Source organism: Catharus ustulatus, chromosome 7 (assembly GCF_009819885.2).
Source record: "Catharus ustulatus isolate bCatUst1 chromosome 7, bCatUst1.pri.v2, whole genome shotgun sequence".
Lineage (NCBI taxonomy): Eukaryota > Metazoa > Chordata > Aves > Passeriformes > Turdidae > Catharus > Catharus ustulatus.
The window spans coordinates 28,496,664-28,519,623 of record NC_046227.1 but is presented as its reverse complement, the minus strand read 5'-3'; the positions used below and the strand labels follow the sequence as shown (position 1 = coordinate 28,519,623).

At 41.4% G+C, this 22,960-nt stretch overlaps 1 protein-coding gene across 3 annotated transcripts in view; it reads left to right on the top strand.

The window, feature by feature from the left end:
• MYLK (myosin light chain kinase) overlaps positions 1 to 22,960 on the top strand; it is a 199,129-nt gene that overhangs the window by 69,966 nt on the left and 106,203 nt on the right. For all 3 annotated transcript variants that reach the window (XM_033064001.2, XM_033064003.1, XM_033064002.1), the window contains exons 3-10: positions 5,990 to 6,197; positions 7,747 to 7,795; positions 11,424 to 11,589; positions 13,500 to 13,665; positions 16,457 to 16,493; positions 17,894 to 18,444; positions 20,079 to 20,282; positions 21,349 to 21,483. In XM_033064001.2, coding sequence (XP_032919892.1) covers positions 5,990 to 6,197; positions 7,747 to 7,795; positions 11,424 to 11,589; positions 13,500 to 13,665; positions 16,457 to 16,493; positions 17,894 to 18,444; positions 20,079 to 20,282; positions 21,349 to 21,483 — 1,516 coding nt within the window. The remainder of the gene's footprint in view (positions 1 to 5,989; positions 6,198 to 7,746; positions 7,796 to 11,423; positions 11,590 to 13,499; positions 13,666 to 16,456; positions 16,494 to 17,893; positions 18,445 to 20,078; positions 20,283 to 21,348; positions 21,484 to 22,960) is intronic.

The following is a 22,960-nucleotide window of genomic DNA, read 5'->3' as shown; positions in this document are numbered from 1 at the left end:
ATCAAAATATAGCACCTATTAGGTGGGCTGTAGTTACAACATTCATGTTGTAGTCCCAACAATTTTATGGTACTTCTTTCCTAAGAATGACATTACAAGTTCAGAGCAGTATGAAATATTAAAACAAGAAGCAGCTTTTTTCTCTAGTTTGAGAGAAACACATGTCTACATGGACAGAGTATATGTTATGGTGTAGTATCCTCTGCTAAGTTCCCTTCACAACTCTTTTGATCAAGGTCCAGGTCCAAAACCCACTGGCTCTTGATTCCAGTAAAATAGAGGTCTCTGGCCCACTGATGACTATGGGAAACACTCTTTATTTGTAGGGCCTAGGATGAGCCCCCTCCACAGAACAGCTGATACTGTTTGGATTGAATCTCTTGGGGCTGCATGAGAGCCTTCAAATGTATGACCTTCAGATGAGCCCATCTAATATGTAACTTGCAATAAAGGCAATAATATTCTGTTTTTCCTGATACCTAGACAATGGAAGAAGAGGCACACTATCCAGTCTCTACTACATTTCAAGTGTGTTATAAAGCATTTTTTTCTGTATTGTTACTTCTTTGATTATAATTACACTTGCAAAATGTGTCATGCTATTTAACGGGTTTCTTCTAGTGCTTTCTTGATACTATCTGATGGGTTATTACTCTAAGTTGTACAAAAAAGTGCAAGCAGTTTACTCCCTGCTAGAAATGAATATTTGCTCTGCCAGGTTTGCAGGCAGCAGAATAAAGGTCAGATTTTGTCAGACATTCTGATTAGTTTTCCACATCTCCCTTGATGTCTCCTTATGGTGACTTTTAAGGATGTGCCAAAAGCACATGTTTGGGAGCTCAGTGGTAATGTCTGACAGCTCTGGCTGAGGCTATCCTCATTTTATTCCTTTGCAGCTTCTGATCTTTATGGTCTTTTCTGGGATGTAGATCCCAGAAACAACTGGTTTCCTCCTGAAGATGGGCATGGAACAGAGAATAGGCTAAAAGTCTTCTCAAGCTTTCATCAGTTTCTGGCATTCCTTAATGCTAAGATAGGCAGACAGCCAAATAAGCAAAACACCTGCTGTTCCTTTAATGGAGGTGACTGCTGACAGACATGGTCTACCCACCCACTGGCCAATTTCTCTTGAAAGTTTATTGCTTGCCCAATCCACTGTGGATGTGGGAAATAGTTTATTCCCTTCTGCATTGCAGGTACCTATATGCTTTTGAAAACATCTAACATTTCTCATTACTGCCATTCTTCATTTATGACTTGTTACCCAGGTCATGCAAAGTGTTTTTGTGCTGTTTTAATGCTTCCAGACACCACAGTCTAACTGTGAATGGGCTGACTAAACTACATGGATGTGAATAGATAACATTTCTGTCTTTCAAATGTATATTCAAAATCAATTTGCTTTATTGAACCACCCAAATAAAACTGATTCTTTAATTCAATGATTGAGAATTATACACACAAAGGTCTTAATTCTGGACTTTGAGGAACTGAAGCAAAGGTAGTCTACAGAAATAACAGCACAACTGAATGTTGTGTGCTGAAGAATCTGGATGTTTTAAAATTCTGATTTCATTGGAGAAGGATTGTCTCTTCAGAGGAATTTTAGTCATTAGTGAATTAATATTTCAGTATATGAAATCATCTCTGTGAGAGGCATTATTTTGAATAGCAACTTCTTAACTGTTGTAACATTGCCAGTCTTAGTATGACTTTTCATGTGCCTGTCTGTATATGATGTAATCCAGGGAGATTTTGCAAGCCAATGAATCCTTTTAATAGCTGTTTTCTTCCTGATCTCATTGCTTCTGTGACCTTAAATAACAAAATGGGACATTTATCTAGTCCTTTACATCAAGCACTGAACACCTTAGCTAGTACAATGGATATAAGTGCTGGAATATGTCATGTAATGATTGCCATCATTTCCAATAGTCTTTAGGTGTTACTGCCAAACTGAACAATATTCAGTATAACAGTGCACACCCCATCAGTGTTTCACAGTTACACTTTGGTTTATTGTAACTTATGGCTGCTTTTTTTTGGGTGCTGTGATTTTGTGTTCATTGTTGACCTCACTGGAGCCAGCAGCAGTTAATATAATGCAGGAAATAAATTTGAAGTTAAAAGCAAAAAGGGTGCATCCCATTCCCTAAAACTGCTACTGCAACTGTGTTTAAATAGGCAAACCTATGTTTTTTGAAATTGGTACATAAACAGCTCTTTTATGGAGCACAGATAGAGACCAAGTTTTAGAAAGCATTTCCTGTGCTTTTGAATAAGAAAAAGGATTGCTGAATGTGTTTGGTGCTGGTGCTGCCTTTCAGTTTGTGACAGTGGGGAGTAGTTTATAGGGGCACATTTTCTAATAATACTGTCCTTTAGAGTACAGCTTTCATGGATTTGTTGTATTTTTTTTCTTTTCTTTGGGAACCTAGCACCATCCCTTTTCAATAGCGTTCTCTCACACCCAGGTGCAGAACAACCTGAGCTCTGGGCATTTCACACACTATAGGTTCTCTCTCAGCTCTTTCCCCTTGCTGTTGATGCACTGTTCTACCTTACCAGACTTGTCCAGGAGAGCTCTAAGCACTTGAAGAGTCCAGAAGAAAACTCAGAACTTACATTTGTGCTAATGGTTATTTGCTCTTTGCAATTTTCCACTTGTTGTTGTTGTAGAGCAGTGTTGCAGCCTCACTGGGACTGGCAATACTCACACAGCCCAAGTTGTAAATAAGGGTTATAGCATGCTGCTGCTGGGCATTAAGTAAGCATATGAATTTCTCTTTGCTGTGGATTTATTCAAGGCAGATGTTTTTAGTGAGCTCTGGAAAGGTTTGGAGGAATATAAAACCTGCTGCAGTTCTGGAATTGATCCATGAGGATCAAAATCTGGTAACCAGTGATTTGTTTAAGGGTCCCTGACACTTTTATGGCAAGACCATGTATTTCAGAGAGGGTTGGCTCAGTTTGAAACACATTCCAAACCCAAACCTGAAATAAATCCTTGCAACAGAGCAATTCTGTAAACTTCTGCTTTCCCATTATTTCATTTTTCACAAAAAATTAAAGAAAAAATGGTAATCATTTGGGAAGGGAATGACTCAACCTTTTGAAAGGAAATGGAATGCTGATAGTCTGTGTTTGTAGTTTTTGGTGTGGCATTTCCTCAATGTACAGATGTGGACAAACACAATAATACAGACAAAACAAGTATGAAATAAAGGCACAGAGAAGAAATGGAAAAATACTTAATGTAGCCTCAGCCATGTGATACTGAAGCACATACATAATGGCCTACCAGAGCTTGAAGGGTCAGCTAAAAATGGCCTTGTGTGGTCCAAGAGGGACTGAAGAATATTGTAAAACAAAATCGAAAAGGAAGATGGGGTATTTCCCATTGGTTTGACCCCAGTTGTTCCCTGTTACAAGTAATGGAAAGTTAATGCTTGGGGCCTTTGGAGCTGGGTTGAGCAATTCAATGAAATCACCCGAAGAAATGATTATGAACTGGAAAAAGCAGTAAATATATTGGGTGACGTGTAATTGATGACATTCATTTGCAGGCCAAAATCTCAGCAGCAGTAAACAGCTGTGACTAGACCAATGCTAGTAAAGAGGCTGTGATGTGAAGAAAAGGTGCTTCTGTCTTCACATCAGTTGAAGAGCTACTCTTCCATTTTACTGTACCATAGATACTTGATACATCAGTGTGAAAACAATTTTGCCTCAAATATTATAAATAAATCTTAATATCCAGTGAAGCAAAAATGAGAACTAGTAACTCTATTCTAATATACTCTCTGGTCTTGGGAAAATCACTTAATCTCTCTGTTGGTCTTTTAATCTAAAATGAAAGGACAGGTACGAGGGCATTGACAAGTTAACAGCAAGAAACTGTTATTTGGTGCAAGTTACTTTCTGTGACAGTGAGCACAAAGTTACTTTCTGTGACAGTGAGCACATTATCAGCTACCTGGACTTACAGTATTGTAACAATCTCATATTGCTGAATCACAGCTCCCTATTTCTGAAACTTATATGTGCTGAGAGAGAGATTCCTTGGAGCCTGCACTCTGAGTAAGCACTAAATCAATATGCTGGAGTAGGGTGAGGGGTCTGGGATGAGAAGGAGATGCTGTTTATCAGAAAACACTGGAAAAAGACATGGCTATGAAGAGCTTTAGAAAAAATATGTGGCATTTTTAAACAGAAATCTGCTCCCCATTGTGTGGGATCCCACATTGTACTTCATGGAACATGGCTTTTGCTTAGTTATAGACTCAAAAAGAATTTCAAAAATTATACCAGAAGTGGAAAGTTTTTCCAGTTTATTCAGCATATTCAGCTCATGGCAAATGTTAATGTCCTTAATATTGAGTAAGTAGTGCCAGGGAGAAGAGGTCACCACATCTCTGGAAAAATTAATTTGTCTGAACTGATATCCCAAGATTTAAAGGTAAGAGAAAAAATTCTGACAGCTGTAGGTTAAGCTGCAGCAGATGAGAAACCCAGCTGGAGTGAGGTGGGGCTGGATTAAAAATAAAAGGTTTTTAAAGGAGAGAGCCTAAGAATGGGTAAGGCTGGTTAGCTAAATATGGTAATTTGCAAAGTAAGTGCTGTGCAGTCAGAGAAAGCAGAGTTGAAATGGGAATTGGAAACTGAGAGGAGAATGCTGGGAGGAATTTGCCCAAGCCACAACCAAGGCTTCTTCACTTCAAGACAGATCATCAATATTTTGCCCACCTGGAGGTTGAAGGGACTTCCTGCTTAGTTGCCAAATTTTGATATGTAGCCAGAAGGCAACATTGCTTCTTTCCCAGTGAGCAAACACAGCCATGACTATTACTCATTCCAGCTCATCTTGATTCACTCAATTACTTCTTGACTTGTAGGCAGAGGATCAAAGAGTCAGGAGATGGAGAGCTGACATATCAGAGGGGGGATAGGAGAGGAGTGCTGCACTCAGGAGCTGTTATGATGACTTGGCAAGCGTGCTAACAATTAACACACTCTAAAGTGACCCTCAGAAAGGATGGCATTTCTCACAAAACAGAGGAAGAGCCTTTGCCTGAGTAGTTTTTTATTTGGTGGAAACTGGTGTATGTCTGCTTTTCCCATTTTTTGCAGAAGAAAGTCACAGATCCTCATCAAGTTTCAAGAGTTCAATTGTAAATCAATAACTCAGTTCTCAGTTACACCAGCCAAGGATCTGCCTGTAAATCTGAAGGCACCATTAATGCCATAGAAGGCAGGGATGCACCAGTATGGTTGTTATTTAAGGAGAACAGCACCTGGTTAATTTTGCTGAAAATTATTCTTTTGGATAGACCAGAGGTCTCTTTAAGTCGAGCTGTATATTTGTGTGACTATGTGTAGGTGCTTATAGTCCCCTCTAACCATAACATGAGGATGACCCTTAATAATGCTTTCTCAAATTGCAGCTCCTTATCTTCTACTTTTAAAGATCAAGACAGAATTTAGTATGTGTCTGCATTTTTTGCCTGTATATTGTCAGGTGCTACTATGTCTGAGTACATTGGAAAACTAGATGGCTGTGTACAGATTTACATTATAAGCCAAATCCTTGGCAACCATGCTAGAAGTATTTGGGCCAACAGCCTTGCACTCTTGTATACTCAGAGGTGTAGTGGCATTACTGCCCTTTTTTTGAGTTTCTGAGCAGTAGGGACTTAGGTCTCAGGATTTTTCATTGGCACTCTCACTGTGTTTTTGCAGAGAAACCATTCTAGTGGGAAATTTTTCTGCCTGACTAGTCTTATGATTTTAAGTCTGGTTTATCCAAGAGTTTTTTTTATTTCATTATCTTCTGCCATTTGGCTTGCAAAGAATATGTCTTTAACAGACATATTAAAGAATATGTGTCAAGAACTTCCCACTGCATTGCTAAATGCCCAACATTTCTTCCTGATATCATCATCTGTTAAGTTTACTTTCTTTCTCCAATCTCTCTCTCACATTTTTCCAGGTCAGAGGCTATCCTGAGCCACAGATCACATGGTACAGAAATGGGCACCCTGTCCCAGAGGGAGACCATTATGTCGTGGACCGCAGCATCCGGGGCATGTTCAGCTTGGTCATCAAAGGTGTGCAGGAAGGTGATGGTGGCAAATACACCTGTGAGGCTGCAAATGATGGTGGGGTTCGTCAAGTGACCGTGGAACTGACAGTGGAAGGTCAGAAGATTCTTACTCTGTTGTTTTGGTGATTATAGTTTAAGGAAAGGAACAAGGTGTGCTGAACAGTCTGGTTAAAATCACAACATGCCTTCTCATTGTTGCAAGAGTAAGGTTCATTTACTGCATTTCACAGGTTCAGACAATGTGCATGTCTACCATTAGATAAAGTGTGAATTCTGTTTCAGGTGTGAGTGATGGTGTGCAGGTAACAAAAGTCCTAGCTTTAAAGACTTCGTTCTAAACTTTGTAATTTTTATGGAAGTCACCTCTCAGGACAGAAACTGCTAAGCTGCATGCCTGGTTGTAATTGCATGCTTAATATCACACAGGAAACAGCCAGGATCAAACCCAGGAATTTTTAAGAGCACATCTGCATATTAGATAGTTGCAAACTGCCAAATTTAAAATTCAAAGAGTGACACAAAGCCAAGGAAGAATTGAAATCAATTTTACTGCTTCTTCTTTTGCAATTTGGTCATATCAGAGATCTGTCAAATATCAAAACCTCTCAGGTCCTTGTGTTGAAATCTTGAAGAAAACAAAAAATCTGCCGCAGTCCTGAAACTATCAGTAGTTGGGTTTATTAAGAGTCAAAAATTCTAATAAACTCAGAGTACATACTAAAGTATGCATAGATCTGACATGATTGCTACTGCCTTCTGTTGTAAAAATTAGGTGAAGTATTTATTTTTCCCCTTGTTTTAAGTTGGAACAACTTTATGAATGACAATTTACATGGAGCTGGAGGATTTTTTAAAAGCAGTTTTTGTATCTATTTTTCTGACCTGGTTTTTGCTGCAGTTCAAAACAATTTTGGGACAGTACCCAATGGCTGAATTTCTCAGAGTTTAAGAATTATATGGTCTTTGTTCTAAAATCCCTTTATCCATCAAGATAGCAAAGCAAATTTTTTTTTCTGTTTTCTGCAAAGATAACCACATGGGGCTGCCTGCTGCTTGAAAAATGAGTGACTGAAACATGATCTATTCTTTCCATCTGCATGGCTGTCCCATCTGACAGCGGTGTGGACTCTTGGAAGGCACCAGAGCAGGTGTTTTTTCTGAGCCCCAGAGCTGTGTTTGATGCTGTGGCTCCGGGTGACCCCGGGTCGGGCTCTGCGTGCAGCAGATGGCGCTGGGCTCCCGCAGCATCTCCCTCCTGTGAGAGACCTGCTCCTGTGTCATGTACAGTGAAGGTACTTCGGGCTGGCACAGGATGGAAACCTCCTACTAGCTTAATTTGAAGTGCTGGTGCACTGTATAAATTAGACAGTGTTTCATTCAAAAAAGTATTTTTTCATTAATAATCTTCAGCATTTTTACAACTGATGCTGGAGGTTAGACAGCAACTCTGCTAAGACTTGGTTTTGAACTGGACAGCCTAACTTTGAACTAGAGATGACATAACCTTATACTGCAGGTGTTTCATTCCTCCTTTATGTTTCTAATCTGGAGAAATGCATATTTTACATAGTCCTTATTATCTGTAATTCCCAACGGGCTTGACAGCACTTTTTACTTCATGTGTTTCTGTCCTATGCTTACAGGAAGCTCCTTGATGAAATACAGCCTGCCATCCAGTGCCAAAACCTCTGGGTAAGCAGACTACTGGCTTGGATATTGTTTAACAGACACTTAAATATATTTTGGTAGGAAAACAAGTGAAATTAGTCTTTCTAAAAGTCTCCATTTATCCCAAGCAGAGTAGCTACTGTGAGAGCTGTTGTCTAAGCAGAATGGTTGAGGTAGTCAGGAAGATATACAGCTACTGCTGCAGCATATTGACTGAGGAATTAATGTGGCTGAAAACAGAACATCCTGCTGATACCTTAATATTCACGTTCCTCTGCTGGAATTTTGCACCCTCTGCTCTGTTCTTTGATATTCAAGAATCTTTTCCCACAACTTCCATGAGCAGACAGTTGTGTTTTTTAAAGCCAGAGCAAATACTGCTTTAAGAGTCATCAGTATGAAATAAAAGCAATTGAAATCAGCATTCTCACACACAGAATTTAAATATTTCCAAGCAACACATGGATAAACTGTAGTCCAGAAGAAATAATTGTTCTATCTGGGAGTAACTTTACCAAGAACAGGTTGATGAGGTGATGTAATATGGCACATAAAAACCTACTCATACTTTCTGCACTTCAGTAAGCATTTACAATTATGTGAATGTCACTGTTTTGAAAGCCTCATGCCTAATTCTCCCAACAGCTGAATTAATTTCTTTATAAACAGTTTGAATTTAAGCAGATATTTCTCTGGCACTGAATTGCTCTGGATATAGGCAAAAATACATGTTCTGGTTATGTTAGTGATTAGATACAGATAATTAAAGCTGAAGGTTTTAATTTCATCATTGATTGGAACATTGGGGTTTTTTTTTTTAATTTTAAAATTAACGGACTACAAAGGTGAAAATTTTAAGTAAAACTGAGTAATCAGGAAGGCCTTTACATTATAAATTCTGTATTGCAAATGACCTACAGACATTCACACAGGATAAATAATCAAAACAAGAAACGACCATTCAAGTTGCTGTTAAGATTTTGTTGTATACTCAGACTTTACAGAGCACTATCCTTATTCATTGCATTGCATAGAGTTAGAGTGATTGTCCTTACTTTTCATGCTCCTCTTTTTTTCTCCTATTCAGTATTAATAAATCTATGGTAGGAGAAGGGAAAAGAAGAAAAAATGTATACCTTTCCATTTTTTCACATGTGGGAACCAGCCATAAAGCTGCAGGCCAGCTAGTAGTAGATTTCCTTTTAATATGTTATGTGTATAGATATATAAATATAGACTCACCACCTACAGATGGTTACTAAAAGACTTCTTTAGTACAGTAATTTCACGAATACAAGCCGCACCAATTTGACCAAAATTTTGGTGGAAACCCGGAAGTGCGGCTAATATTCCGGGGCGGCTAATCTATTAACAAAATTCTAAAAGCTGCCAACACGGAAGTGAGAGCCCGCGGCAGCCCCAAGCCAAGCTGGAGCCCGGCCGGCCCCGGCAGAGGTGGGAAAGCCTGGCAGAGGCGGGGCCAGCAGTGTCGGGGGCGGGCGGCAGAACCTGAGCCAGCAGGGCGGGGGAGCCCGGGAGAACTGGGGCTAGCAGTGCAGGGGAGCATGGCAGAAGCAGGAAGGCCGGCGGGTGGGGCTGCCTGGCAGCGGGGGAAGCCCAGCATAATCGGGGCCAGCAGCGTGGGGGAGCCCGGCGGTGCGGGGGCCTGCAGTGCCGGCCAGGGCGAGGAAACGCGGCGGCGGTGCAGACGGGAGGGGGCGGCCAGCGAGCCTGGTGGCGGCGGCGGCAGCCCTGCCGGCGGGGCGAGCGAAAGCGGCGCTCGCGAAAGCGCCGCCCGGCGAGCGAAAGCGCCGCCGCGAGCCGCGAAAGCGCCGCCGCGAGCCGCGAGCCGCGAAAGCGCCGCCGCGAGCCGCGAAAGCGCCGCCGCGAGCCGCGAGCCGCTAAAGCGCCGCCGCGAGCCGCTAAAGCGCCGCGGGGCGGGCGCAGCGCTCGCGAGGCGCGGCGCGGGGCGAGCGAAAGCGGCAGCGGGGCGGACGGCGAGCCCGGCGGCGGCAGCCCTGCCAGCCGGGCGAGCGAACGCGGCAGCGGGGCGGTGCTGACGGGAGAGGGGGGCCAGCGAGCCCGGCGGCGGCGGCAGCACCACCCGGCCAGCCCCGCCGAGCCGTGGCGCTGAGCTGGGCCACCCGGCCCCGTCGGCAACCATGAGCGGGCCGAGCCTGCCTGGCCCCGCCCCGAGCCAGTAAAGCCCGCTATGCCGCGATCCTGTTACTAATTGGCCAATTTGTGAAAGCTGCGCACGGATTCTCGCGACGAACGAAAGTGCGGCTAATATTCGGGGTGCGGCTTATCTATTGACAAAGACAGCAACATTGTCGAGGCACCGGGGGTGCGGCTTATAATCCGTGCGGCTTGTATTCGTGAAACTACTGTACATATTTATGTTCTTCTTCAGCGGTGGTATGAGGGAGATGACATTAAAAGCTCTCAGATATTTAACTATATGATAAAGTGATTTTCATTTTAGCATATTACAATCACCCTTCTCTCAATACTTTTTCTGGTCCTCTTTTCTGTATAAATCCTTTCATTATGGTATCATCTCTTGCTTAGAAACCTCGAGCTGCCCATATGGCAACCACCATGTCTTGGCAGCACCTTGGACTAAGAAAATGCGTCTCTGTTAGTATCTGACACCTGGTAGAAATGGTGAGGTATTGACACATCTTACTTGCATGTGGTAAAAGGCCATCTGGAAAAGGAGGCCTTGAAAATTATTCAGTTTGCTTGAAATTAAATGTTTTAAAAAAAAAGAAATCACCATCTGCCATCTGCTAATGTGTCATTGTTGTACCAAGGCTTCAGAGCAAAGAGTGAGTGTGTTCCCTTTGACATTAAAAGACCTGAAGTTACACCTTTTTGGAATTTTTCATGCTGTAATGCTCTTGATGTTTTATGTTTTATGGCTGTGTAATTGTTTACAGTTTTGAACTGCAGTCACTGATGCCACTTTAGTTTCATCCCACATGTCATTTCCCAGTTGTGTCAGCCATATAAGTAGAGCTGGGCATTTACATTTAACAATAATTCACCTGGGACAGGTTTACTTTGGTTTTGTGCCCTCTTCACATTTGTTTTGAAAACCTGGTAGCAAACGGGGTTACAAATAAAAGTCTTCCTCAGACCAAAAATATTTACCAGGATATGTCAGAATGTTGCAAAACCAAGGTGCTGCTTCATAATCAGAAATTACTGTGTCAATTGCACTCAAGAATGAAACAAATGACCTTATAAAAACCTGTGAACAGTAAACAGGTATGCACAAATAAGCTCTTAGGAGGGAACTGAAAAATAGAAAATGGGGAAAACTGAATGCATGCAATGTTTCCTGTCTTCTGGTTTGCCCAGCTCTGCTTATGAACAAGTGAAATGGTCCCCAAGATCTGTCCTGTGTATGCCAGATGAGGGTTCACAGCATGACTCTGTTTATTTGCATGAGGAGTCAAGGGCAGTCATCACCAGCATTTCCACTTCTTCCATGGCCAAGAAAAATATCGTGCAACTACAGCCTAGGTTGCCACCAATGATACACCCTTGCTGGCAGACCACAAGTCTAAAATGCTTCCTGACATGTGCTCTAACCACAACAGCTTCCAGCTCTTCTGTAAAACCAGAATGTCAATTGCCTTTGCAGGGGAAGACTTGCTGTTCCATCTGTGGAGCAGAGGCCAAGCATCTGGGGAGAAAGTCCACCCAAGTTTGCTTCAAAACCCAACAGAGTTGTTGTGCGTGAAGGCCAAACAGGCAAATTCTCGTGTAAAATAACAGGACGACCTCAGCCTCAAGTAACTTGGTTTAAGGTATGATTTACCCAGAAGTTTGCATTTTCTTTCTCTTTTGAAATTTTGTGACTTGAAAAGATGAAGTGCACATTGAAGTCTTAAGTCCCAGTGTCCCCTCTGGACATACACAAGATCTCCAAACACAGTTTTTTGTTTGTAAGGAGAGAGCTATCAAGTGATACTTAGGTACTGCACTGATCAGGTAATTTTTACTGAAACTGTCAGTACTTTAGAGAATTACAGTTAGTTTCTTTAATTTGCTTCTCTGGTGGCATCCTGCTCCCTTCCACCCTTCAACAGACAAATACCTTATATTATAGTGAACAGAAAAAATCGCAACTCTTATTAAGGCTTCTATTTTCTATTGATATCTCCAGGTTTGGGGGGGAAAGAAGCAAAAAAAAAAAAACCCTCAGAAAACTTCTCAGAGAACAGGGAAATGCTTCCAAGTTGTTGTCTGCTTTATTCCAGGCTTATCCTTGTGTGAAATACAAGAATGTCAGGGTGCATCCCCAAACACAGGCAGCCTCTTGCAGGAGGAGAAGCACTCTCTGACATCTCCTGCAGCTGGTGGCTCCATCTGGAGTCTGCCTCTCCCTCCAGCTGCTGTCCATTCTGTGGGCTCTGCTGGCTCTCTGGGGCTCTGCAGTGCAGCTGCTCCACCACAGCCTGGTTCCAGTCCCACCAGGCTCACTCAGGTTTTCCAGCCATGCAGCTCCGTGCAAAACAGGATTTGTCACTCAGTTCTCTTTGTTCAGGGCTGTGCAGTAAATGGGAAATAGGGGCTACCAATCCAGCAGTTTGGATCTACATTTTGGTACTTCCCCATACATTTTTTTTTGAGTTTGCTGGAGGTTATATTAAATATTTTGCTATTGATTATCACCTTCAATATCATGGAAATGAACTTACATATCTGCTGGACCACATCTGGATACTGTAGAACCAATAGATGGCCACCTTCTTTACAGTATGGAAGCTTTTTTAACATGTAAAATAGCACTTTTCAGAACTAATTATTAAGCCTGTTTGTAAATATCTAACTCTGCTTATTATTTTCTTTATAATTTTCTTACTTGTTAAGTTGCAAGGAAGGGAAGCATTTGTATCATCACCAACCCCTGGATGTGAACTAGCTTGTTAAAATTCCATTAGGACCTAAAGCACCCAGATAGCAGTAAGTTGATAAACTTCAAGAATGAGAGTGCCTGTAAACACTGATGTTTCCCAAATGTTTACTGCCCAAGTCAAATAGTAGATTTGTAGGCTTTCTCTTCCTAAACTTAGGAAGGGAGAAACTGTGGTGTCTGATAGCAAGGCACTCATTCTTAATGGCTGATGCTGAAGTAAAAGCACTGATTTGCTCACAGATGAGGTATTGGTCAATTGCTTCGTAGCATTTAAAGGCAAAAATTGTCATTGTGATCATCTTCTCTGTGTTACAGAGAGCACAGAACCATACAAATTTCTTCTTGCCTCAAAGCTGTATCTTTAGATATGGATTATGGATGTGGAATTAAGTCCAGTGTAGCTATTGAGGGATAGAGAACTATTCTCCAGACTGGAAGTTTTTGCTTAAAAGCATTTGGATTCCTGGAACAAACAGGAACATAAAACTGGTTTGAGCCCACATACAATGAAAAGAATTTTTTCTAAGAATCTGAGTATAATAAACAGGGAAAGGCTGAAACCAAAATGGGATGAGTAGGTGGCAAAATAGAGGAAAAAAGGAAGCCTCTTGAAGATATGAATTGCAGAATTTTGGGCACAATTTATTGTTTTGTTTATGCCACATGAGTATTATTCATAGAAGGATTTTGGCTAAAGGATAGGAGAAAGACATTTTGACCTAACGTTTTACTAAAAAATTCATGCTTCCCTTCTCTTAACAATAGCTGCTCTCTCATGCTGTCCTGTGATATTTGCAGGGTGATATTCAGTTACAGCAAAATGAGCGTTTCAACATGTATGAGAGAACAGGCATCCAGTTCTTGGAGATCCAAAATGTTCAGTTTGCTGATTCAGGAATTTACACGTGCACAGTGGTGAACAGCGCTGGGAAGGCATCTGTGTCTGCAGAGCTCACCGTTCAAGGTACAGCAAGGAGTTTGCAGAGAGAGAAAAGTGAGCCACAGACATTCTGTTCAAATGTCTCTGGTTGTGTTCTCGATATTTACAAGAAACGTTCACTTCTTCCCATTATCTTTTTTCTCTCGCTCTCTGTTCATTAAATGATGCTGTGATAGCTTGGAGCATGGTCCAGCTGGAAACATTGTGTTGGTTCAATGGGAAAAAAAGGCTGTCCAAGTGCTTTGTAACAGATTCCTTCAAAAACACCTTTTCACTTTTACTGTGACTTTGACTTCTATGTTTTGAACATTGGTTTGCTTTTCAGCAAATGAAACCTGGCACTTATTATAATCAGTAATTAATTTTGTATTTGTTGAGTACTAGTACCAGATGCACATTTATAGCAACTCCCTTATGGGAGGCAAAATTCTATCTGTGTTTGTAGAACTGGGAAAGTAAAGTAAAAGAGCATCATTCGAAATTATGAGAGAGAGAAAAAAAAATCTTAATAAGATTAAAATTCAGTCTTCTCAACTCCCAACCCTGCCTATTTCACTGCTTGTTAAGGAAACAAATGTCTTTGTATAAGTAGAATGTTCTATTTCACACATGCATTATCATATACAGCTCGTTCTGCAGTTTGATGCTTCTTAGGGAGCCCTTTGCATCAGCCTCAAAATCATACAGCCTTCAGCAAGCACACTAAAGAGGAAGTTCATCAGTCAGTGGGTAAGCAGTCACTGGACTCCATTAAATAATTAAATCCAGAACTGCAGTCATGAAGTCAACAGGTTACATATGCACCCAGCAGTGAGTTTTTTGTTGCAAGACTTTCAGTTTGACGTCAATGCTCTCACTCTGTAAGGTATTAAGAATATAAATAGCAAGTGGATGTACATTTGGGAAGCTCAGAACCATAGCTAACCTTTCTACAAATTAAAGCTGTACTTTTTATCTGTAAGTTCCAATCTGATGAAGCCATTGTACAAGAAGCTTCTACAGTTTGCCTGTTCAACAGAGGTTGTACAGAAAGGCCTGTTTCTTTCAATAAACCTTTTATCTAAACATAAAACTCAATCCCTAATTGCTCTCCCTGAAGTGGTGAGCTTTCTGTTCTGTAATGGCTACATCTGCCTTGAGAGATGATGTGGAACTAGGGTCACAAAGTCACTTGTGGTATATGTTTGCTTCAGATGCTGACCACATCTCTGAATAATCCATTCTTTCTTGGATTAGTGCAGGTCAGTAAAAAGGGCACTCTTTTGCAATGTTCTTGATTAACTGGATGATTCCACTTACCTAACCACAATATATAATACCTAATTCTTTCATTATCAATTAAATCAAGTTGACAGAGTTGCTGCAAGATGTTAGCAGACAATCAAGTGGCTCAGAAGTACTACATGTTCTTTCAAAAACATGCAATCTCATATATAGATATTTTCCTCCAATAGCTATATTTTTCTCCAGAATGGAAGGTGAAGAGGGAAGAGGAAATATTCTTTTAATAAACAGAGTGGCATGGTATTGTCATGTCTGCAACTAGTATTTATGAAGCTTCCTTTTCTGCATTTATCCAGTCTTTTCAGTTTTAATCTCTATATTTCTGTTTAGTTTGATAGGTTTATTGAAATTAGGTCAATGGGTTTTTTTCCCTCTCTCACCTCAACATTTGTTTATTTGTAAATAGATTCTTTTGGTCACTGAATGGCATGGCAAGTCCAAGAATTTAGATGTGGATTTTTGCTTGCAAAACACAGTGGAAATCAGGATAGCATCCATCACATGATTTTGTCTTTTCCCTGAGGCAGAGACTCTGAAAATATTTTTATGAAGTGCTTGTGGGTGACTTGAAAAATTTGTTATCTTGCAAATTAATTATTACATGTCTTTTTACTGTAGTTTCTAGTCTCACAACTGACAACAGCATAGATGCAGCTTTGATCTGACCAGGAGAAAACAAATTGCACCCTGAAATCTTAATTAGAGGGTAATGGAGAGATGTGGCTGGTATTTGACCTAGAATGGCATTTCTCTCCTCACAGCTATTTATTATCTCATGCTGCCCCCAAGGGAAACAAACACTGTCAAGGTTTTTGAGAATTCATGGAAGATTACAAATGAGGAGACTGATTGTGGATCAGTAAGTGTTCAGTATTATCAGTGCAACTGATGAGGCACCTTGGCAAATAATATAGCTGAGCCATGTTCCCAGATTTCCTGGTGGTGCTGCAAAGGGAAGAATTGCTATGCATTAGCTTTTGTGTTATTCATGTTAATCATGATAAGTGTTGCTACACAGCAAATGGTTTGATAAATGTTTACAAGTGGGTTCAGGTTTTGGGAGGTTTTGCTCCTGTTGGGCTTGGTTCTGTGTTTTAGCCAGAGGACAGCTGCTGTTTCACTGTGAGCATGCTCAGGTGTAGGACAGGTCAATGGTTTGTCTTTCTTTACCTCTACAAACTCTGAGGAATTATCATAACAAATGACAAGCTGCTTCCCAGTTGGAGTCTCTTCCATGCTTTTCTCCCCTGAGAGCTTTTGAGGGTCCCTGAACCTTTAGTTCTGCAGGGTTGTGAGGACATGATACAGCAATGTCTCAAAATGGACCAAGAGCTCTTTGTGTTTCAGCTGAGCAGCTTCCTGTTGTCTGTATCAATTTCAGGTGTGGTGATAGTCAACCTTGACTTCAATGTATTGAAAATTTGAAGAGAGAAGGTTCTTAAGCATATTTTTTGCTTAAAATCTTTCAAATTTTTGGAATTGTGCATAGTATTGTGTTTATAATTTACCTGTTTCTTCTTTCATATTTCAGGTCCAGATAAGACCGACACATACACTCAGCCACCTTGGTATGTTTTTATTGGAGTACTTTCTATTAAGTACTATTAAATTGCAGTGCACTGATTTTGACATTTAATGCATGTGCTTTCTTCACGAAGTGATAAATTTTTGGGGAGTCAGTCTGTATGTAGAAGTCAGAAAATGTTTTCTTGGAATAAGATTCTCTCTTGCTGCCCATTTCAGCTGTCCTGGTAGACTCATAGGATACAGTTGGTGGAACTGGTGGCAACATTATGAAGTACGGAGTTCCAGTCTGGTTCAGGAAAGCAAAATTTAAAAAACCCCGAGCAATGTGAATAGAAATGGTAAACTGTACCAGAGGGTCAAACTTCATTTTTGGAGTTAGCAATGTGAGTGAACATTGTCAGTACTGAGCTGGTTGTTCTTTCCTGTCATAAACTAAACATGAGATGGCCATGGTCTCTGCTGTTGTCTGAAAACACATACAAAAGTAGGGGTAAAGTAACAAGGAACAAAAATTTAATATTTAGGCCTTTATCAAGATTTTTAAAATTAAATTACTATAATATTTTTAAATCATTTTATACAATTACTTTTCTTCATGAATGGAAAACGCAGGAATAAAAAGTTCAAGGACGTCTGTGTAAGACACTAAACAGCTGGGGTAGAAATTACTGCCCTTCTTTCAGATGTGTTCCAATTCTGCCTTAGAGTAATTCTGTGGGAGACACAGACACAGTGCTCTACAGGTAATAGCTTAGGGATCAAGGCAGTCACCTTCAATGGAGGAGAATTAGACCCAAGTCCCCAGTAAGTCAGCTACTCTTGTGCCCCCAAAGTACTGAGCAGCAGATCCATCATAATTCTGAGAAACTCTTTCTAATATATCCATAGCTGATATTGTTACATCCAGTCAAGTTTTTAATGTGCCAACACCCCTTCTTCTTCCCCTAGACTTTGGTCAAGTTTCCTATCAGTCCTGTTTTGAAATTACCTGAATTACAAGACACCATAATTAGAAATAGTAAAATCACTTCACAATTCACATTTTCATTTCCCCTTAGGGTGGTATTTTATGTGACATTTTGAGCTATATTGTACATGACCTCAATTTATTAAACCATAAAGTAGTGTCACATCATGGTCATTCTGATCTCATGTAATTGCTTCCCATCTAAAGCAGTGCATGCAAGGTTAATGTCTAACTCACAAAACATGTTAGAACTTGAGCGGTGGACTTATATTCAGAAATTCCTGAATTGAGATATTCTTGACCTGATTTCATTTTATGAAGCTTTTCACTTCATCTTCTTGATCTATATGAAAGAATGTAAAGGCTAATCAGTTCACCTCATTGCTAAGGGTTTGTATATTTATATCATTACTGATAATAACAGTAAATCTTTATACAGCATCATATATCTTCAAACTTCTCATTTTCCTTCAGTGTGCCATCAAAACAAACCACACTTGCCGTTAAAGCTGTTGAAAATTCAGAATTCAAACAGGCAACCAGCAATGGGATTGCTAAAGAGCTGAAATCCAGCAGCACAGAGCCCATGGTTGAAACCAAAGACAGGATGTCAGCAAAGAAGGAGTCCTTTTACATCACCACAGAAGCCAAAGAAAGTAAGCAAGAAACAAACACAGAACATAAAGAAGGAAAAAAGGGATCTCAGGTCTTGCAGAAAACTTCAAGTACCATCACATTACAATCTGTCAAGCTGCAGCCAGAACCAAAGGCAGAATCCCAGGCCCTGTCCATCAGACAGGGTGAAAACAGGAAAACAGGTGTGCAGCTCCTGATGTCAGCTCAACAAACTCCACCTCTGACAGGGCACATCAGTCCCAGGACTAGAGAAGCAGAAAACAGGTCTGGAGCCCGGGGGGCTGTAATGGAGGAGAGGAGGGAGCCCCTGGCAATCCCCCCTCAGTTTGAGATCCATCCACAGAGCCTGGAAGCATCAGAAGGCCAGGAGATTAAATTCAAGAGCAAAGGTAAGGGGGTTTAGTCAGAAAGGGGTTCCCTTTCTATGTGTAGAAATGGAAAGCAGTTCCTGCTTCTTTGAAAGTTGTTCTCCTCCTAAAGCCTTTTGGGAACAGATGCAGAATTCAATGCTGTTTCCAAAACACTAAGTGAAATTTTCAAACCATCCTATGCCATAGTGTCCATCTCCTCTCACCTGGAGTTTCCCTGGATGTAACCAATGCTGCTTCTTCTAGGAGGCAGATTTAGGCTGTCTTATATGAGGGTGCAAGAGAGAAAATGGATTGTACACTTTCCAGAACTGTAATTAGTGACACTGCCCTTGAGCCAAAAAAAATCAGAGAGGAAAATACAATCAGTCACTGCATGTCCCTAGTGGCATCTATTTTTATGTCTCATATTTGGTCAGCCTGATCTGAGTGCTTCGTAACAGCTGAAATGATAAAGTGAGAATTAAAAGGGAGATTTAGAGTTTGTTCCACAAAATTTGAACAGGTTTTAAACTCTTAGAAGAGTAATGGAAGTTGCATTTTGCTGAATTTGGGCAGTAGATTTGGAACACTTCTATTTTTTTTTAAATTACATTTTTAGAAATTAATCTGGAAGCATTTTTTCTGCTTTTTTTTTAATAATAACATTTATGCTTTAAAGTGTTCACATAAATGAGAGAGAAATTGGTTTTTTGTTTCTCTGGAGGCAAAAAACCCTCACACAACACTATGGTAATTTATTTCATTTCTTGATGAGTCTCACCCCATGAGTACAGAGTGTAATTTCTATCACAAGTCCAGAGCGTTTTGAGTGGAGAAAAGATTCCAAAGATCCTAGTACATTTTGAACAGTTTATTTTGCTGGTATATTACTAAAAACATTAGTTTTTTTTCTTTCAGAGTATCTCACACACTTTGCAAGCTTTAGTTAATTCATGACCCTCTTTGATAGCGAAATACTGTCCCTACCACAGAGAAACAAGGAGCTTATCCAGTTTCAATGAAGACAGTGAATGCCTTTTCATTTGGACTTGGACCCAAGGACAAACTCTCACATGCAAGGCACAGTGTCTGCAGGGAAATCACAGGGACATCCCTAATGCCCTTTAATAAGTAATCCCAGAAACTCTTTTGGGAATCCTCTCTGCCCATGGTGACCAGGGCTGCTTTCCCTGGCCCTACTCCCTGCTCATGCAGCCTCACCTCAGGCAGGTCCAGGACTACACCAAGGTGATCTTTGAATATCTCCATGGCAGGGAAAGTCCACAGCCTCTCTGGGCAACCTGTGCCAGTGCTGAGCAAAGAAGGGTTTGTGTTCCAGAAGGACAGAACCTTCTCTGTTTCAGTTTCATATCCATTTTGTCTGTGACGTTTAGAAGAACAGTTTTCAGCCAAAAGCTTTTTTTTCAGATATGGTTTATACGTTACCAAGTATTTGTTATTTTAGGAGATGGACTGGCCAAGAAGTTTTAGAAGATAATAAATATCAAACTTTCTGACAACAGTTTTGTGTATTGCCCGTTAAAGTTTATATAATTATGTATGTGTAAAGTGTATCTAATTTATACTAAATTAAATAATACTAAATAAATATATACTAAGTAATACTAATTATAAATACCTATTGATAAAAATCCAAATCTCTGATTGTCTAGTTTCAGGGAAGCCAAAACCAGATGTGGAGTGGTTCAAAGAAGGCCGACCTATCAAAGCTGGAGAAGATGTCCAAATATATGAGGAAGATGGAATTCATTGCCTATGGATAAAGAAAACCTGCTTGAGGGACAGTGGATCTTATAGCTGTAGAGCTGTCAACCCCAAAGGCCAGACTTCCACCAGCTGGCTGCTAACTGTCAGAAGTAAGTTCTTGTGAGCCCATCTGCACTTTGGAAACTGTAGCTGGGGGTTTTTAAGCTGTCAGATGGTGGTTACCACATAACCTTTATTTCACTTCTCAGTGCAGGTTAATTCTGATTCCTACCTCTGTGAATAAAGTGGTGTGTGATAGCTGGCAAACCCTTTTCAGTTTCCTTTTTGACATATTGTGGTTTTTGTTGTTTGTATAGCTAAAAGCATCTCAATACATGATTTGTACGCAGGGAGGCCTATTCTCTACTCAGGTTTCCTATTGTTATATTTAATACAGGTTGTCAGTGGTTTTGTTCTGCATTTAGTTTTCTTGAAGTTGCTTAGCATTTCTACACCCCAAATTTGAAATGTTTTTCAAATGCAACTCTGTACAGTAAAGTAAATAAGAAGAAAACAATGGAGAATTGCAATTTGCTAAATTCAATAACATGTCTCAATGAGAAATTATTTTAAGCTTGCAGGCAGTGTCTTACTGGTCTGGTTGAAATTTTTGTTGGGCCTAGAAAATCCTGTCCTCTGTTCTAGTGTTTTGACCTGGTTTTAAGTTTTGTTCTGGATCTATGTTCATGCAATTTCTCTCCATTTGTTGTGTCTGAAGTTAAACCCGGCTATCCAAGATAATTTCTTTCTGTCTCATGAGAGACCTATAAACTGCATCTTTAAATCACATAGTTCCTCACTGGGAGAGAGACTGGGAAAAGACAGACAAGAGGAAAGAATTACCCATCCTCTTCTTTGTGTTGAGCTCTCTGCTAATATGCTGCATACACTCCTAGTGATTGGCTGCAAATGGTGGATTCTGGCATGGAAAATCACCTCCAAAAACAGAGCTTGAGGCCTTGGAGATGAGAAGAATCCCTTCTTTATACCAGTCCGCTGCTCAAAATTATTTCTATCCCCCAAAAAAAACATTTCACCATGGTTAGCCCAGCCATGTCATCTAAGCCATGGTTAGCCCAGCCATGTCATCTAAGCATACTTAGAAAAAGGCTTTCAGTGGTAAAGCTAATTTCATCAATTTCAGTTAAAGGAACTGTTTTAATTTTCGTTTTCAAGGGCCTAAAGTTGAAGAGGTTGCTCCATGCTTTTCCAGTGTCTTGAAAGGATGCACTGTGAGCGAAGGACAAGACTTTGTGCTGCAGTGCTGTGTCGGAGGGGTCCCTGTGCCTCACATCACGTGGCTTCTCAATGGTAAGGAATCCCCTGCTCTGCAACAGCTGCATGAACGCACAGACACCCCAAAGCCCGCTAAATCACCCTAAAACAACACCTGAGGAAAACCCTTTATTAGAGCATCGAGTGCACGAAAGGCGCTGTGAGCAGGGTCTGTGTGGCTGCAATTCCGCAAAGTGTCCAGCAGGGTGCGCTGGTGACACAGCTGTGCCAGGTGAGTTACCTGGGCTGTGTCACACGGCAGTGCCAGGTGAGTTACCTGGGCTGTGTCACACAGCTGTGCTGCTGCTGGTGACACGGCAGTGCCAGGTGAGTTACCTGGGCTGTGTCACACGGCAGTGCCAGGTGAGTTACCTGGGCTGTGTCACATCACTGTGTCCAGGTGAGTTACCTGGGCTGTGTCAGACAGCTGTGCCAGGTGAGTTACCTGGGCTGTGTCACACGGCAGTGCCAGGTGAGTTACCTGGGCTGTGTCACACAGCTGTGCTGCTGCTGGTGACACGGCAGTGCCAGGTGAGTTACCTGGGCTGTGTCACACGGCAGTGCCAGGTGAGTTACCTGGGCTGTGTCACATCACTGTGTCCAGGTGAGTTACCTGGGCTGTGTCAGACAGCTGTGCCAGGTGAGTTACCTGGGCTGTGTCACACAGCTGTGCCAGGTGAGTTACCTGGGCTGTGTCACACAGCTGTGCTGCTGCTGGTGACACGGCAGTGCCAGGTGAGTTACCTGGGCTGTGTCACACGGCAGTGCCAGGTGAGTTACCTGGGCTGTGTAACATCGCTGTGCCAGGTGAGTTACCTGGGCTGTATCACACATCTGTGCCAGGTGAGTTACCTGGGCTGTGTCACACAGCTGTGTCCAGGTGAGTTACCTGGGCTGTGTCACACAGCTGTGCTGCTGCTGGTGACACGGCAGTGCCAGGTGAGTTACCTGGGCTGTGTCACACAGCTGTGCCCAGGTGAGTTACCTGGGCTGTGTCACACAGCCCCTCACAGTGCTGTGACACAGCTGTGCTGCTGCTGCTGCCCTGTGCTGAACCCTGTGTCACCCCCCTGCCTTTGGCAGGAGCTTCTGCTCTGAGCATAACAGGTTGGCATAGTGATCCTGCAGAGATAATAAGTTCTAAGCAAAGTATCGCAGAATCACAGAGTATTGTGTGGAATATTCTGTGGAAGGAGCTGACAAGGTTCATCAAGCCCAACCCTTACATGAATGGTACAGAGACCAAAATTGAAACCTTGGCGTTATTAGCACCACATTCAGACCAAGTGAAAGCTTTCTGGTTCAGCTACTGTAGGTACTTCTCACAATTTATATATAGTTTCCACTGAAAATACTCTGACTCATTCAAGAGTTGTTTTGTAAGAACGTAAAAATTGCCAGAATGCTATAACCTAACCCACAGAGAAGATATATGGGCCTACCAGCACATAGAAGTAATGAGGGAGCTTACATTCACATTTAGTGTTAGCAGCTCAGTTCCCAAGATCTTGAA